Source organism: Vombatus ursinus, unplaced genomic scaffold (genome assembly GCF_900497805.2).
Source record: "Vombatus ursinus unplaced genomic scaffold, bare-nosed wombat genome assembly UNPS02014859.1, whole genome shotgun sequence".
In the NCBI taxonomy this organism is placed as follows: Eukaryota; Metazoa; Chordata; class Mammalia; order Diprotodontia; family Vombatidae; genus Vombatus; species Vombatus ursinus.
The window spans coordinates 4,980,677-4,996,225 of record NW_020954637.1 but is presented as its reverse complement, the minus strand read 5'-3'; the positions used below and the strand labels follow the sequence as shown (position 1 = coordinate 4,996,225).

At 45.2% G+C, this 15,549-nt stretch overlaps 1 protein-coding gene across 5 annotated transcripts in view; it reads right to left on the bottom strand.

Moving 5' to 3' along the window:
* Positions 1 to 15,549, bottom strand: part of KIF17 (kinesin family member 17) — a 60,230-nt gene that overhangs the window by 34,216 nt on the left and 10,465 nt on the right. For all 5 annotated transcript variants that reach the window (XM_027841429.1, XM_027841427.1, XM_027841428.1 and 2 more), the window contains exon 4: positions 3,552 to 3,741. In XM_027841429.1, the coding sequence (XP_027697230.1) occupies positions 3,552 to 3,741 (190 nt within the window). The remainder of the gene's footprint in view (positions 1 to 3,551; positions 3,742 to 15,549) is intronic.

The window sequence follows — 15,549 nt, the reverse complement described above, 5'->3', positions numbered from 1 at the left end:
TTGAATATGTAGTCCACTGAGACCTCCAGATTTCTACCCCAAACAACCGATATCAAATTATGACTCCATCTTGTACTCTTAAAGTTGACTTTATAAATCTACTTTGGGCCCAACGTAAGATTTATATTTTTCCCTATTCCATTTCATCTTAAGAGGGTACATGGCATAATATATGGAGAGCTGGCCTTGGAATCTGGAAATCCTGTGTTTAAATCCTTCCTCTGATACAGCCTAACTATGAGACCAGAGGCCAAGCCCCCTAACTCCCTTTCTTCCAAATAACCCTCTAAAGCTATAAGTTACAGAAGAATAGCTGATCTAAATTGCTGGAGGGAGTTCCCATACTGGGATCACAGGTTCAGATCCGCCCCCCTCCCCATTTTTTATTGTATTAGATTCAGTCCAATGTTCCAGCCTGCAACGTTCCCTTAGAATCCTGACTCTCTGACCCAGTGTGTTAGCTCTCTTTCCAAGCTCTCCGCCATCTGTCTTTCTCACCTCATATCACTGTCCTAGACATAATATAGAGTGTTGTGAAATTTCTCTCCTCTGCATGGTCTGAGTGCCTTTGTTCACCCCACTCTTTATTAGTTAGAATGCTCTTCCTCCTTCCTTTTTGCTTAAAGAATTCCTCTTCATCCCTTAAAGCCCTATTCAAACCTTACTTCCTCCAGGAAGCCTTTTCTGCTTCCTCCCAGTTAGTAATAAACTCTCCTCTTGGACCTTACAGGACCTCTCTATAGCACTTTTCATGTAACATTGTAGGAATCCAAGTTTGAATCTTATCCCTATACTAGACTGTAAGCTCTATGAGGGCAGGGACTGAGTTAGCTAAGAATCTGACATGATATTCTGCACATAGGAAGTACAAGCCTACACTTGAACTTTTGAAACAGTGGCCTTTCATTAACCCCAGAAAACCCCATATGTTCTATGGTGGATTCAGGGGGCAGGGAAGAGGAGAAAGGTAGGAAAAGAAAAGGAAACTTGCTTCAGCAACAGAGCTGGCACTGGGAATTTTTGTATCTGGGACAAGAATCTAGACATCCCTAAATGGCTCAGTGAAATCCAGATATTACGCTCCACCAAAACCAGAAAACAACTCATCTTAAGTAAGCCCTAATAATAACTACCCTGTCTCTATAGCACCATCTGAGAGCTTCCTATTTTCTATTCTTATTTTAACTAATTATTCTCGCTAATGAGGTGCCAAGTGTTGTCCTTTGCTTATATCTCAACACCCTCCAAACTCGGTGCTCTCAAAATGATACCCTCTATTTAGAGCACCATGGGGCAAAGCCTCAGTCCCCTTGTCCTAGTTACAGCTCTGTCTAGTGGGGACAGGAGAAAGGGGGCTGCCCTCTCAATGTGGATACTCAGCCTCAGAAGGCAAGCACCTGTGATAGGTTGATTACTGCTTGGGTCCCATCATAAAATGGTTCCAAACCAGACAGGGGAAGGGTTCTTTGATTCTCGGATGTTTCTGTATGTCAGGTCAAATGGGATCAATTCGTGCGTGTGAGATTGGGGGGAGAAGAAAGAGGGAAGGAGGGTGTTGTGGTACTTAAGTTCTCCCAAGCTGCACAATAAAATACAAACAATCCAAAAAAATTGCTCATCTTAAATAAGCCACCGGAAGTGCCCTAATAATAACAACCAAGTTTCTAAGTGCCATAGCAGATAGAATGCTGGGCCTGGAGTTAGAAAGACCTGAATTCAACTCCAGCCTCAGACACTTCCTAGCTGTATGACCCTGGGCAAGTCACTTAACCTCTGCCTGCCTCAGTGTCCTCATCTATAAAATGGGAATAATAATAGCAACTACCTCGAAGGGTTGTTGACCAAATAAGGTAATATTTGTAAAGCACCTGACACACACCATGAGCACCTAACAAGTACTGTTCCCTTCCCCATCCCCACCCCACCCGCTTTTTAGCATTTCCAGTTTTACAAAGCATCTTTCTTACAGCACTAAGAAGCAGAGAGGTACCACTTTACAGATGAGGACACTTTTACCAAAATTGTGAAATGTCTTGTCTACCAGCACACAGCTGAGAGGGAGAATTTGAACTCAGGTCTCCTTGATTCAGCATTTTTTACTCCACAGCACAGTGCCCCTCCGTGTCTCACTTTAACCAAACAGCACATGAAAAGAAGGATTTATAGATAATTCTTCACTTTCCCACTGCCCCTGGCCCTTACTGCAATCTCTCTGGACGCTGCCATAGCCCCTTAATGGGTCTTTCCACTTGGACTCTCTTCCTCTCTGATTCATCCTTCATCACACTGGCCAGACCTTTTGTACAGAATCTGGACGTGTCACTTCTCTGCTCAGGAATATTTAGTAGCCCCCTATGACTTCCTAGGTAAAGTTCATCTCTTCTGTCTGGCCTTCACGGCCTTTGTGTTGACTCTCCCACTAGACCAGGAGCTCCTGGAGAGCAGAATATGGCTTTTTGCCTTTCTTTGTATCCCCAGCATTTGGCATAGTACCTGAAACATAGTAGGTGCTTAATAAATGCTTGTTAACCCCATAATCTGGTACCACCCTTCCTTTACAAACTTATCTCATATTATGCCTTTCTATCAACTCTACACTATAGCTAAATGGACTAATTATTCCCCATATGAGTCCTAACCTTTCCTGTTTTTAGCCTTTGGTATGTGCCTGGAAAGGATCTGTTGAATTCCTATTCATCCTTTAAAACCCACATCAGATACCACCTCCTCCAGGGCACCATCTCTGATCCCCCTTCTCAGTCATAATAACCTTTCCTCCTGTTATATAAAGCTAAGGTTCTTGGCATAAAACATGTTGTGTTTGTGCATCGTGTCCCTCTGCCAGACGGTAAGCTCTTGGAGAAGAGAGCTCATGGCATATTTAATCTTTGAATCTCCACACCACCCCACTCCTTACCCTCAGTGCATTGTATACAAGATGTTTAATTCAACTTAACAAGCATTTATTGAGCTCCTACTATGTCCTAGAAATTGTGCTAGTTACTGGAGATACAAAGACAAAAACGAGTGCCTGCCCTCAAGGAGCTTACATTCTTATGGGGAGAAATAACATGTCTACACAGATAAGCAAATACAAAGCTACCAGAAGTCATTTCAGTACACTGCTAGGAAACCCTTTAAGAGAAGACACTTGGAAGAAAGCTAAAGATGCTAAGACATGGAGGAGAAGAGGGAGAACATAAGTGTTTGTGGAACTCAACAGAACATGTTGGCTGAGGCTGGACTTGGGCGTGGAGTTGGAGGACCTTGGTTCAAATCTCAGCTCTGGTGCTTTACTAGCTGCATGATTCTGATCAAGGCACTTTAGCCGGGCTGGTCTACCACTCATTACCTAAGTAACCTTGGTCAAAACACTTTGCTCTTCTGTGTCTCAGTTTCCTCATCTGTAAAATGAAGGGGGTGGAGTAGATGACCTCGGAGACTCTTGCTGGTTCTAAATATGTAGCTTATATTTAGGAATGGTCTGTGTGTTTCACATCGCCTACCTGAGCCTCAGGGATCCCCCCTCCCGCCAGACTGCCCACACCTACCCACAGCATAGATCTCGATGCTGATGGTGAAGATGGAGTGGGAGCGCGAGGAGTCCTTGTTCATGAGGGTGTAGCCCACCGAGCGGTTCTTCCAGCCCATCTCCATGATGCGCTCACAGTGGGCCACGCTGTGGACCGTGTGCATGGACAGCCCCTTCACATATACGCCTTTCTCCGGGTGCTCCTTCAGCTGCCAGAGACAGCACAGCCTGGGTCACGGGGGAGCTTACAGATCCTCCCACCCACCTGCTGCTAACCTCAACCACTATGGCATCTCCACCATGTGTCCCTAACTCCGTCCTCCTTGGCTGGAGCAGCCACCCACAAATGGGACAGAATTATAGGATTTTAGCATTGGATGGGCCATCCAGTCCAGCTCATACACCCCAACAAAGACTACCCATTACAACATATCCCATGGGGTCATTCAGCCTCTGCCTGAAAACCTCCAAGGTGGGGAACCCACTACCTCCCCAGGCAGCCCTTTCCACCTCTGGACAGTTCTCATCATAAGAAAGGGTTTTTTTTTCCTTTTTTAAAGAACTTAATCATTCATTTATTCATTCATTCATTCATTCATTCATTGAAATTCAGTGGCCTTTTCTCAATGCTCATCCTTCTTGACTTCTTTGTACTTTTCATGGTTTATCATCTAGCAAGGTTTTCTTAACATCAAATCTAAATTAGCCTATTTGTAGCTTTCACCTAATAAACCCTGGTCCTACTCTGAGAGGCCAAACAGAATGAGTCTAATTCTTTCATATGACTGTCCATCAAATACTTGAAAACTGTTATCCTGTCCTCCCCATCCTCACCAGCCTTGATTTCTCTCAGTCAAACATCTCCATTTCCTTAGGCCAGTCCTTCTGTGTCATGGACACAATTCCCTTCACCATCCAGATTGCTCTCCTCTGAAAATTCCGCAGCTTATCCACTTCCTTCCTAAAATGTGGCAGCCCAGAACTGAATACAATATTCCAGTGGTGGAGAACACAGAAGAAATTTCATCCCCCCATCCCTGGAAGCCATGCTTCTCTTAATTTAGCTCAAAACGGCACTCCTGCATGTTGGGGCCATATCTCATTATTGACTTCTATGGGGCTTGTTGTCTACTAAAAGCCTTAGATGTTTTTTAAAAGACAAACTGCTGTCTTACCATTCCTCTTTTGTCTTGTACATATGAAGTTGATTTCTGAACCTCAAGATCTGAGTTTACATTTATCCCTACTGAATTTCATCTGATTAGATTAAGGCCAGTGGTCTAGCCTGTTATGTGTGAGCTATCCCTCCTAGTTTTGCACCACCTGAGTATTTGACCAGCAGGCCATCAAGGCTTTTATCAGAACTGGAAGAGAATGGGCTATCCTATGTGACTCTGGGACCTCGGCACTCCAGTCTGAATCTCCTTAACACAGCACTCTCTGCTCCTCTGGGATGGTTGTTTTCTTGAGTGGCAGATTTAGTCCTTAACTCTTTGGGAATGAGCTGCTAATGTGAGTGGCTATTTCCATCCAAAATACCAGTCACTCCCTATTCACAGAGCCTGCCTTCCTAGTCTGATGGAGAGCAGCATTCCAGATAGCTGGTGGCAAACACATTAAATCATGCGATTGCCAGCCTGCTTCCCAAGCTGCAGAGTTGTTTGGCTGCTGACTAAAAGCTGTGAAATACAATATTTTCCAAGTGTGAAAAAAAAACACAGCCCAGACCCTGCATCACTCTAATGGATATCTAAAGGATCAGGGCAAGAGTCCATTGTCTGCCAAGTGGTCCCAGTTGGCTTCCTAGCCCCCAGCAGCCTGGAAATCATCACACTGTCAAAGACCAGGACGCTTCTCACACACTGCAGCTACGATGTGACCAGAATCTAAAGAAGGCCAGCTGCATGCAAAACGAGAGTCATCCCTCTCTATTGGGAAGCAAAACAGATTAATGACCTGAACGCATTGTCTGAGGAAGTGGAGTTAGACTCATTCTGATGTGACCAGTTTTTGTACATAGGGTACAATGTTATGAAAGGGTCCTTAAAACAGAAAACGTCAGGGCCCTTAGAACACAGAATGTCAGGGCCGGGAGGGACCTTAGAACACAATGTCAGAGCTGGGAGGGCCCTTAGAACAAAGGATGTCAGAACTGGGAAGGCCCTTAGAATAGAGAATGTCAGAGCTGGGAGAGCCCTTAGGACACAAGATATCAGAGCTGGAAAGGGCCTTAGAACTCAGAATGTCAGGGCTGGGAGGGATCTTAGAACACAACGTCAGAGCTGGGAGGGCCCTTAGGACACAAGATATCAGAGCTGAGAAGGGCCTTAGAACTCAGAATGTAAGAGCCGGAGTAGACCTTTAAAACAATCTAGAAATAGAGACTTTTATAACTGAAAGGGACCTTTGAGATCGTCTAGCCTGACCACCTCATCTTGTGCGTGACTCCAAACCCAGCCCTCTTTCCTCTTACTGCTTCTGTCAACCAAGGCATTAAAAGAAAGCTTTACATGATCACCAAAGGGGCTTACCACTGCTGAGAACGACCAGTGAAGAATTCAAGTGGAGGAGAGATTCCCTAGAGGTTTCTCTAGATTTGCTGTTAATATAGTGCTGATGCACCAAACCCTAGGACAGTGAAATGTTAAATGATGAGAATTCAGCCTAGGAAAAAACAAGTGGATGAAAAATATCTCTCCTCCTGACCAAGATGCTGTGATATGCAGTGAATATAGCTACCCACAGAACTGATATATCACATACCGTGGGTAGATACTGAGGATGAACAAAGAACTGGGAGCAAGGGGCAGTTAGGTGGCACAGTGGATAGAGTTCCGGTGTTGGAGTCAGGAGGACCTGAGTTGAAATCTGGCCTCAGACTCTTGACACTAGCTGTGTGACCTTGGGCAAGTCACTTAACCGGATTGCCTCACCAAAAAAAAAAAGAAAGAAAGAAAGAAAAGAAAAGAAAGAACTGGGTCTAGAATGGAATGGGAGAAGAGTGAGCTGGATGGCCTTTAGGGACTATCCAGTACTTTTTTTTTGTCCAGTACTTCTAATGAAGCCAGACTTCTCCCTGAAACAAACTTCTCCCATGCTTTAGTAATAATATTTACTCAATGATCCAACAGAGCCCACTATGAGGTAGGGAATACCGAAGTCTCTGAAGAATTAGAGCTGCCAGTCACCTGACTAGGAATGGGGGAGGCCATATGGTAGATGTGAGTTGTTCAGTTGTTTTCAATTGTATTTAACTCTTCATGACCCTTGTGGGTTTTCTTGGCAAAGATACTGGAGTGGTTTGCCATTTCCTTCTCCTCGGTATGAGCAGACTATAACAAATTGCTAATTAATTAACATATTAGCAATACAGGAAAAGTGGCTTTAAGCAGAGGTGTCAAACTCACTGAAATGATTAGCAAAAATAAATAAAAATGGAATGTTAATTTGTGGTTTTCTAAGTCAATTTGTGGCCTTCAGGGATCTGTTTCTATTTGAGTTTGATTTTGATGACTTAAAGGATAATATCAGAGGGAAAACAAGATGTTTTCAAACTCTTAGTACAATTTTAAGCTATTCAAGCCATAAGGGCCCTTAGAACTCAATTATTTCAGAGCTGGGGGTAAGAGAGAATTTAGAAAACAGAATTTCAGAACTGAAGGGGGCTAAGAGATATTAACACTTAAAACTAGGCTGAGACATTTTGAACACCCTAGATATGATCAGAAAAGCAGGCTAGCAGAGTATCAAGAACGAGGGGAAAACTGATGGAAAGCCTACACTTTTCATTGATATACACACAACAATATAAAGACATCTAAAGGAAAGTTCCCAGCATAGTAGGTGGGCTCATACTCAGTTTGACAGGCTAATTTCAGAGGCTGGAGAGGTGAATCTTTCCTGTTCATTCCCCAACTTTTAGCAGCAAATACTCTCTAAATGGATAACGTGATAAGCATTACCACCAGGCACCAAAAAAAGGGAAGATGGAGCCCAATGCATATCTGGTGCATGCAAGTGGAATTTATTTAAGATAGAGCACAGATAGTTGGGTTCCAAGGCGATGGATAAAGATGCTAGAATATGATTACCTTCTTTCTGGGCCTGCCTATGTGTTCTGTCTTCTTTGATTTCCTATGCCTGGGGAGGGCAGGCAACAGTGTAATGTAAGGCTGGACTGTTCTTGCTTATGTACAGAAGAAACCTTGACTCTAACATAGTTTATCAGTACAGACTCACTTTTGATCTGGTCTTGAAGGCTGAAGGGTGCTGACTGGCCTACGAGTAAGTGAATGAGCTCTCCTCCATCTTTCTGAACTCATGCTTGGTCTTTGGGGCTGCTTGGCCTTGGCACATAACCTTGGAAGAGAGCTATTAGCTCACGGTAGGCAGCCTGCCAAGTAAACTTAACCTAAGAATGACCTTGAAGAAGGTACTGTTATGAGAGTGGATGGCAAAGCAAAGCAACATCTCTTGCCCTTTTGAGGAGAGGTGGAAGTCCATAGGTTCAAAATGAGGCATATGTGTTCAGATGTAGCCAGTGTATTGATTTGTTTAACCTGACTGTACTTATTCACTAGAGTGGAGGGCTCTCTTGACAGAAGAGAGATCACTACAAAGTGACAGTAATATTGAACGAGGAAAGAGCATCCACAAAACATTGGAAAATGCATCCATAAAGCCTGTTGAACTTTTTAACAAGCAAGCTAAGAGGTTATAATGATATAATGATATAATGACACACTTCAAAGAAAACTTTGTTGTTCAGTCATGTCTGACTCTTTATGGCCCCATTTGGGGTTTTCCTGGCAAAGATACTGGAGTGGTTTGCCATTTCCTTCTCCAGCTTATTTTACAGATGAGGAAACTGAGGCAAACAGGGTGAAGTGACTTGCCCAGGGTCACACAGCTAGTAAATGCCTGAGGCTAAATTTGAACTCAGGTCTTTTTGACTCCAGGCCCAGTGTTCTATCCACTGTGCCACACAGCTTCCCAAAACCATTAACTTTTAATGCACAGGCAGAAAGGGCTATAATTGCTATACAAGTTTCTTCCTCCGAGAAAGGAAGTCTTCCCAAATGGAAGTCGCAGTGATGGTTTTAGAAGACAAGACGTAATAGAAAGATTCAATTAAACAGTGAGTTAGTCCATTACTTAGCTTTATATCTACAGGCAGAATTTCATGCATCAATGGTCACATAAGGCCCTCCCATAGCAGGGAGCCCATAAAAAACTCATGAGAAGACACAGACATGGAGCAGATTGGATGAACAGTGAAATGTAGTATTGGATGAGATCATAGATCTAGCGAAACATCAGAGTGTCTACGTGTCTCAGCCCATTTGAGGCTATTCCTTGGAAACTAGAGTGTATGTAAGCAACAAACTTTTTCTCCCCCTTTTAAAATGTTTTGATGATGCTATTTTTTAAATACTACCATCACTTGTCTGTAACTCCCCCTTCCAGTTGAACACTCCCTTGTAACCAAATTAGCACAGTGAATCAACACAATGACCATGTCTGGAAACGTAGGCCTCGTTCCATACCTGTAGTCCACCACCTCTCTGATAGAGGGAAGGCATGCTTCATCATGAGTCCATTGAAAGGTTCTAAAGTCTTTCGGAGTTGTTTTCCTTTATGTTATTGTGGCTATCAGCTAATTTGTTCTCCTAGTTCTTTTTACTTTCCTTCCACAAATTTCCCCAAATATTCCTGAGTACTTCCAATTTATCATTTCTTATTGTCAATAATAATCCATTATATTCACATACTATAATCTGTTTAGCCTCTCCCCAAATGGATACCTACCCACTTTTCTTCCAGTTCTTTACTCCTATAAAAAAGTGATGCTACAAGCTTTTTTTTTTAATTTATGGGAACTTTCCTTCTATTTTTTGCTTCCTTTGGCCTCCCAGAATCTAAGTATATGTCTAGTAGTGGTGGTATGTAGTTTAGTGAACTTTTAAACACATGTACAAATTGTTTTCCAGAATGGCTGGACTGATTCACAGCTTCCCCAACAGCCCCCCTCAACATTTACCATTTACATCTTTCACCATCTTTATCAATCTAATGGGCATAAAGTGAAACCCCAAAGTTGCTTTAACTCACATTCTTCTTCTTATTAGTGATTTGGCACAGTCTTCCATTTGGCAGGGGTTTTGTGGATCAATCATTGAATTAACAAGCATTCATTTAGCATCTACTATATACCAGGCACTGTGTTAGGAGCCACGAACACACAGATATAAATCACATAATTTCTGCTGTGGAGAAATTAATGTTCTATAGGAGGACACAACATATACTTATAGAAGTATTTACAAAAATATACATAATAGACACAAGGCAATTTGGGACATTAGAAGGTGAAGGGATCAGAAAAGGCTTTAAGTAGAAGGTGATGGTGAGCTGGACTTTGAAGTGAACAAGTGATTCAGAGGCAGCAGTGAGGAGAGAAGGCATTCCAGGCATGGGGTACAGCCAAAGCAAAGGCATGTAGACAGGAAATGGAGCAGTGTGTGTGTGTGTGTGTGTGTGTGTGTGTGTGTGTGAGAAACAACCAAGAAGTCCAGTTTGTGGAAGGGAATAATGCATAATAAGGCTACAGAGAGTCAGGTTGTGGAGGGTTTAAATGCCAAAAAGAGGAGTTTGTATTTTAATAATAATAATAGCTAACATTTATGTAGTGATTGTTATGTTCCAGGCACTGTACTAAGTGCTTTACAAATATTATCTCATTTGATCCTGGAAGGTAGGGGCTATCATTATCCCCATTTTACATATAGATGGGCAAATTGAAGCAAATAGAGGACAAGTGACTTGCCCAGGGTCATACATCTAGGAAGTGTCTGGCTAGATTTGAACTCAGGTTCCTGACTCCAGGGTCGAAGCTCTAACCACTGCACCACCTAGCTGCCTAGAAGAAAGGGGTGAATATGAAGACTGTTACAAAGATAGACTCAACTTCCAGGGGTAAGGTGAAAGGAACACTGGATTTCGGAGTCAGAAGACCTAGGTTTGGAGTTCCAGTTCCAACACTTACCAGCTGCGTGACCTTGAGCAAATCACTTTTCCTCTCTGCAACTCAGTTTCCCCCATCTGTAAAATAAAGGGCTTGTCTAGCCCTAAATCCCATGATCCTAAGATCCAGATGAGTGAGTGAGTTACATCTATGAGAGGCTTCATCAAGCTCACATCGGGAAAGCCTTAAACCATGGCTGGGATGGAGACAGCTGGCTGGGAAGGACGCTCATCCACACTTTTTTCTCCATGGGGGAACCAGAAACACAAGAAAAGCTTGGTTCAGGGGCAGCTAGGTGACGTAGCGGACCTGGAGTCAGGAGGACCTGAGTTCAAATCCGGCCTCAGACACTTAACGCTTAGTAGCTGTGTGACTCTGGGCAAGTCACTTAACCCCAACTGCCTCATCGAAAAAGAAAAGAAAAGAAAAGCTTGGTTCGGTGTGAGCAAGGGTAGCAACGTCCTCTGAGATCCAAGGATCTGTGATCTGAAGTCCCAAGGCTTAGGAGAGAGTGAGGACAGCCCTTCGAATGGCTGAAGCAGCCAAACCATGAGCTCTTCCCACAGGCCCACCCACCGTCTGTCCTCTACTCGAGGGGTGAGGCTGGGTGGGGGCGGGAGAAGACACTGAATTTCGACATGTTCCTGAGATGCCAGAGACTAGGTCATCCAATGAGGCTGTGCCTATGGCTAACAGTGGTGCAAGGCCTAAGAACAAAAAATTTTAGAGCTAGAAGACAGCCTTAGAACATAGAATGTAAGAGCTAGAAGAAGCTAGCTTCTGACACAAAATTTCAGGTGTGAAAGAGCCCTTAGAGTATAACATTTCAGAGGTGGGAGGGCCTTTAGAACCTAGAATGTCAGAGCTGGGAGGGGCCTCAGAACACAGAATGTCTGAGCTGGGAGGGGCCTTAGGACACAGAATGTCAGAGCTGGGAGGGCTCTTAGAACACAGGATGTCAGAGCTGGGAGGGCCCTTAGAACACAGAATGTCAGAGCCAGGAGGGCCCTTAGCACATAGGATGTCAGAGCTGGGAGAGGCCTTAGAACACAGCATGGCAGAGCTGGGAGGGCCCTTAAAACACAGACTGTCAGAGCTGAGGAGGGACCTTAGAACACAGGATGTCAAAGCTGGGAGGGCCCTTAGAACACAGCATGGCAGAGCTGGGAGGGCCCTTAGAACACAGAATGTCAGAGCCGGGAGGGCCCTTAGCACATAGGATGTCAGAGCTGGGAGAGGCCTTAGAACACAGCATGGCAGAGCTGGGAGGGCCCTTAAAACACAGACTGTCAGAGCTGAGGAGGGACCTTAGAACACAAAATGTCAGAGCTGGGAGCACCCTTAGCACATAGGATGTCAGAGCTGGGAGGGCCCTTAGCACATAGGATGTCAGAGCTGGGAGGGCCCTTAGAACACAAAATGTCAGAGCTGGGAGGGCCCTTAGACACAGGATGTCAGAGCTGGGAGGGCCCTTAGAACACAAAATGTCAGAGCTGGGAGGGCCCTTAGTACATAAGATGTCAGAGCTGGGAGGGCCCTTAATAACCAACATTTAGATAGAGCTTTAAAATGTGCCAAGCATTTTTTTTTTAATCTGTGTTATCTCATTTCTGCCTTACAATACTCCTCAGAGAGGTATAATGAGAGTAAAATAGGGCTTAAGTGGACGTGCCCACCTTGGGATGACTGTGTGTCAGAGGGGGGGTCTTCCTGATCCCCATCTAGAATCCCATCCTTTGCATCTCATAGTCTCTCAGAGCATTGGATGCCAGAGCTGAAAGGGACCTTAGTGGTCAAAATGGTCTCATTTTATAAGGGAGGAAAATGACACTAAGAGAAGGGAAAGGACTTGCCCAAGGTCACCCAGCTAGTAAGTAACAATCATAGTAACAACTACTACTGATTTCCTCTCCTTTCTGGCTTTAAGGTTTGCAAAAGTTTCCTCCCAGCAACCCTTCGAGGCGAACAATGTAAGAATACTATCCCATTTTACAGATGAGGAAACAGTGACTTGTCAGGTTAAGGTGAAGATAATAGCTTTACAGGTGAAAGAGACCTTAGAGGCCACATGGCCCCATTTTGCAGGTGAGGACCTGAGGCCCAGAGAGATCCAATGACTTGTCCTGGGTCCTTGACCCAGCTAGTAACCACCTGAGATGGATTTGCACCCAGGCTTCCTAACAAAGTCTGTGCTTTTTCCTATAGGCCATCCCAGCTGGCTCCCTTGGAAAAGCCCTGGCTCTGTAGTCAGAAAACCTGGGTTCATCTCCTAGCTCTGCCCCTTTCCCCATGTGACCTCGCTGGGTTGAAGTCTCTTCATCTGTAAAATGGGGGGAAAGGTTTGAACTAGATGGGCTTTCCAATCCCCTCCAACTCTCGTATTCCATATTCCAAAACACAGCATGGCAATAGGGAGCTGGGATTTGAAATTACAGAGATCTGAGTTCAAATCCCACCAGCGGTACTTGGTAGCCATGTGACCCCGGATAAGTAGTTGGGGCTCAGTTCCTCATCCACAAATTGGGATTTGGGGAGTTGGATTACATGGCTTCTAAAGTCATCTATGATCTTATGAACCTAAGGTTCCGAGGCTGACGACGACAGGCAACTTCCCCAAGGTATCCTCAGATACCCCCGTTAGAACCAGAATCAGCGTCTGGATTTGCTACTCTTCAATGCCACAATGAGGGTAGAATCCAGGGAACTATTGGGCACCAATAACGGGGCACAGAATTACAGTAAGGAAAACAACTTCAAAAGACTTAAAAACTCCAATCAACCCAATGACCAGCCAGGATTCCAGAGGACCTATGATGAGGTCCGCTGCCTATTTCCTGATGCACAAGGGACAGAATACTCAAGAAAGAGATACACATTTTTTAGACATGGCCAACGTGGAAATTTGTTGTGCTTCACTAGGCTTGCTGTTCCAAGGGTTTGTTTCTTTTTGTTTCAAGGTAGGGATTGGGGAGGGAAGTGGGAAGGAAAGAAAATAATTTTTTTTAAATAAAAAAATTTAGTTAAAGGGAAGCAACAGGAAAAAAAAAAAGCAACTAGAATACATTGGCCCCAGCTCAGCCTTCCTGTTGCCTCCTGTCAGCTCCATTTTTATTTTGGGGCAGGGGGAGAGCATTTATTAAGCACTTACTACATGCCAAGCACTTCATTCAGCACTTAACAAATTAACTCGTTTGATTTCCAGGAAAAGCTTTCCCAGAGGCTTGATTTCCAAAATCTAGGCCTTCAGATATGAATATAAGCCTGAGCTCTGAGACACGGACACAAGCCTGATCCAATATCAACAGACTGGAAGGCGACCCTCACGGGGCTGTGGCCCTGCCTACCTGGGACTGAGAGGCAATGGTTAGGAGAAATGGGCCACCCCAAGGAGGAAGATGGTCCTGGTCTGGGAGGCTGAGAGATGGGACTGGCCTGTTAAGTATCAGCGAGCCTTCCTCGGTGCCCCAGCCCGCTGCCATGCTCTGCCCAGCTGCTGCCGCACTGGCTGGCAGCTCATAGTTGCCATGGCAACCCATTATAGGGATGCAGAACAAAGCAGGAGTTTCTGGAAGGCAGCTTCCAAGCCCCAGAAACCTCTCCCATGGGGCCTCATGAGGCCTCTCCTTGCTCCTCCCATCGCTGTCCCCTGAGTGCGTGTTTGTGGCAAGAAGGTGGGGGAGTTAACTGAGAGCGTGGGCCAGGAGTGGAGGTGGCGGGCAAGGAAGGGGAAAGGCCATTACCCATAATGCATTGTTGCACGCTTTGGTTGAGGGGGGAAGATTAATGAGGCCTTGGTTGTTCTCTGTCTCAAGAACGAGAAACTGCTCTAAATCTCAAGCTATCAGGCCTAGGCATGTCCTTGGAGAAAGGAACAGGCATTCCTTCCCAGCAGAGGGGCATTCACTGGTAAATGCCAGCGGGATTTTGTTCACCCTCTCTGAAGGGAATAAACTCCACGGAAAACGTGGGTTTGTTTAATACTGAGGTCTCCATTATGTCCTAGCCAGGGAAACTTAGAGTGTCAGAGCCAGAAGGGCCCTTGGAGGATAAAATGGCAGAGCTGGGAGGGACTTAGAACAGAGAGTTTCAGGGGTAGAAGGGGTCTTCAGAGCCCCAGCAGTCTGGTTCCCTCATCTTACGGAGAAGGAGACAGATGTTCAGAACAAGGAAGAAGGGCACTCAGTCAGCTGGTGGCAAAGCAGGTTCTGGGTCTGGGCCTTCCAGCTCCTGGATCCTCTACCCGGAGGCTTCTCACCAAAATGGACCTTGCCCAAGGACGTACACACAGTAGCTGCAGGACATGGGGGAGGAGCCTGTGTACGCCTGCTGTCATCCCTCTGGCAACTCTCGGGTTAAAGTTGTACTCAGACACAAGGTGTGATCTCTTTTCCTCTATTCCCTTACTCTTCTTTCTTTGCCCCAGGTATGGGGAGATACCAAGGTCAGAGAAAGGAAAGAAGCCCCACAAGCACAGGCGGGTCCCCTTCAGGGCAAGAGAAATGGGAATATAGCTGTTCTCTGTAGTGTGCTTCCCTCACTCCTACCCGGCAGACACCCCGCCTTCTCCAGGCTAAGAGCTCCGAGGCCCAGCTGGGAAGGAGAGAAGCCAATTCATGGACTGCATCCCAATTGATCACTATCTCTGGTCCCACGAGGCTCAGATGAAATGGAAGGGGCTTCTGAGGCAGCTGGTTAACGGCTGTCTCCCTCAGGGAATGAAGGGGCTGATCAAAGGGCAGGCAAATACTCCCCAGGCTGAAGAGCTGAGCGGTGACACAGGCCACATCCCCCTACCCCCAGCATCTCCCCCACAGCCCTCCCCAAGGCCTCCTCTAACCTCAAGCTGACTTCGGTGACTCACAACCGCGGCAGGATAAATCAATATTGATGGGGAGAGAAATCTCCCTTAAAGATGAATTTTCCAAACAGGACTAAGGAGCCTGTGACTGGAAAGTATATGATAGGGGAGGGGGGTGTCACTGAAGTGTGAAGG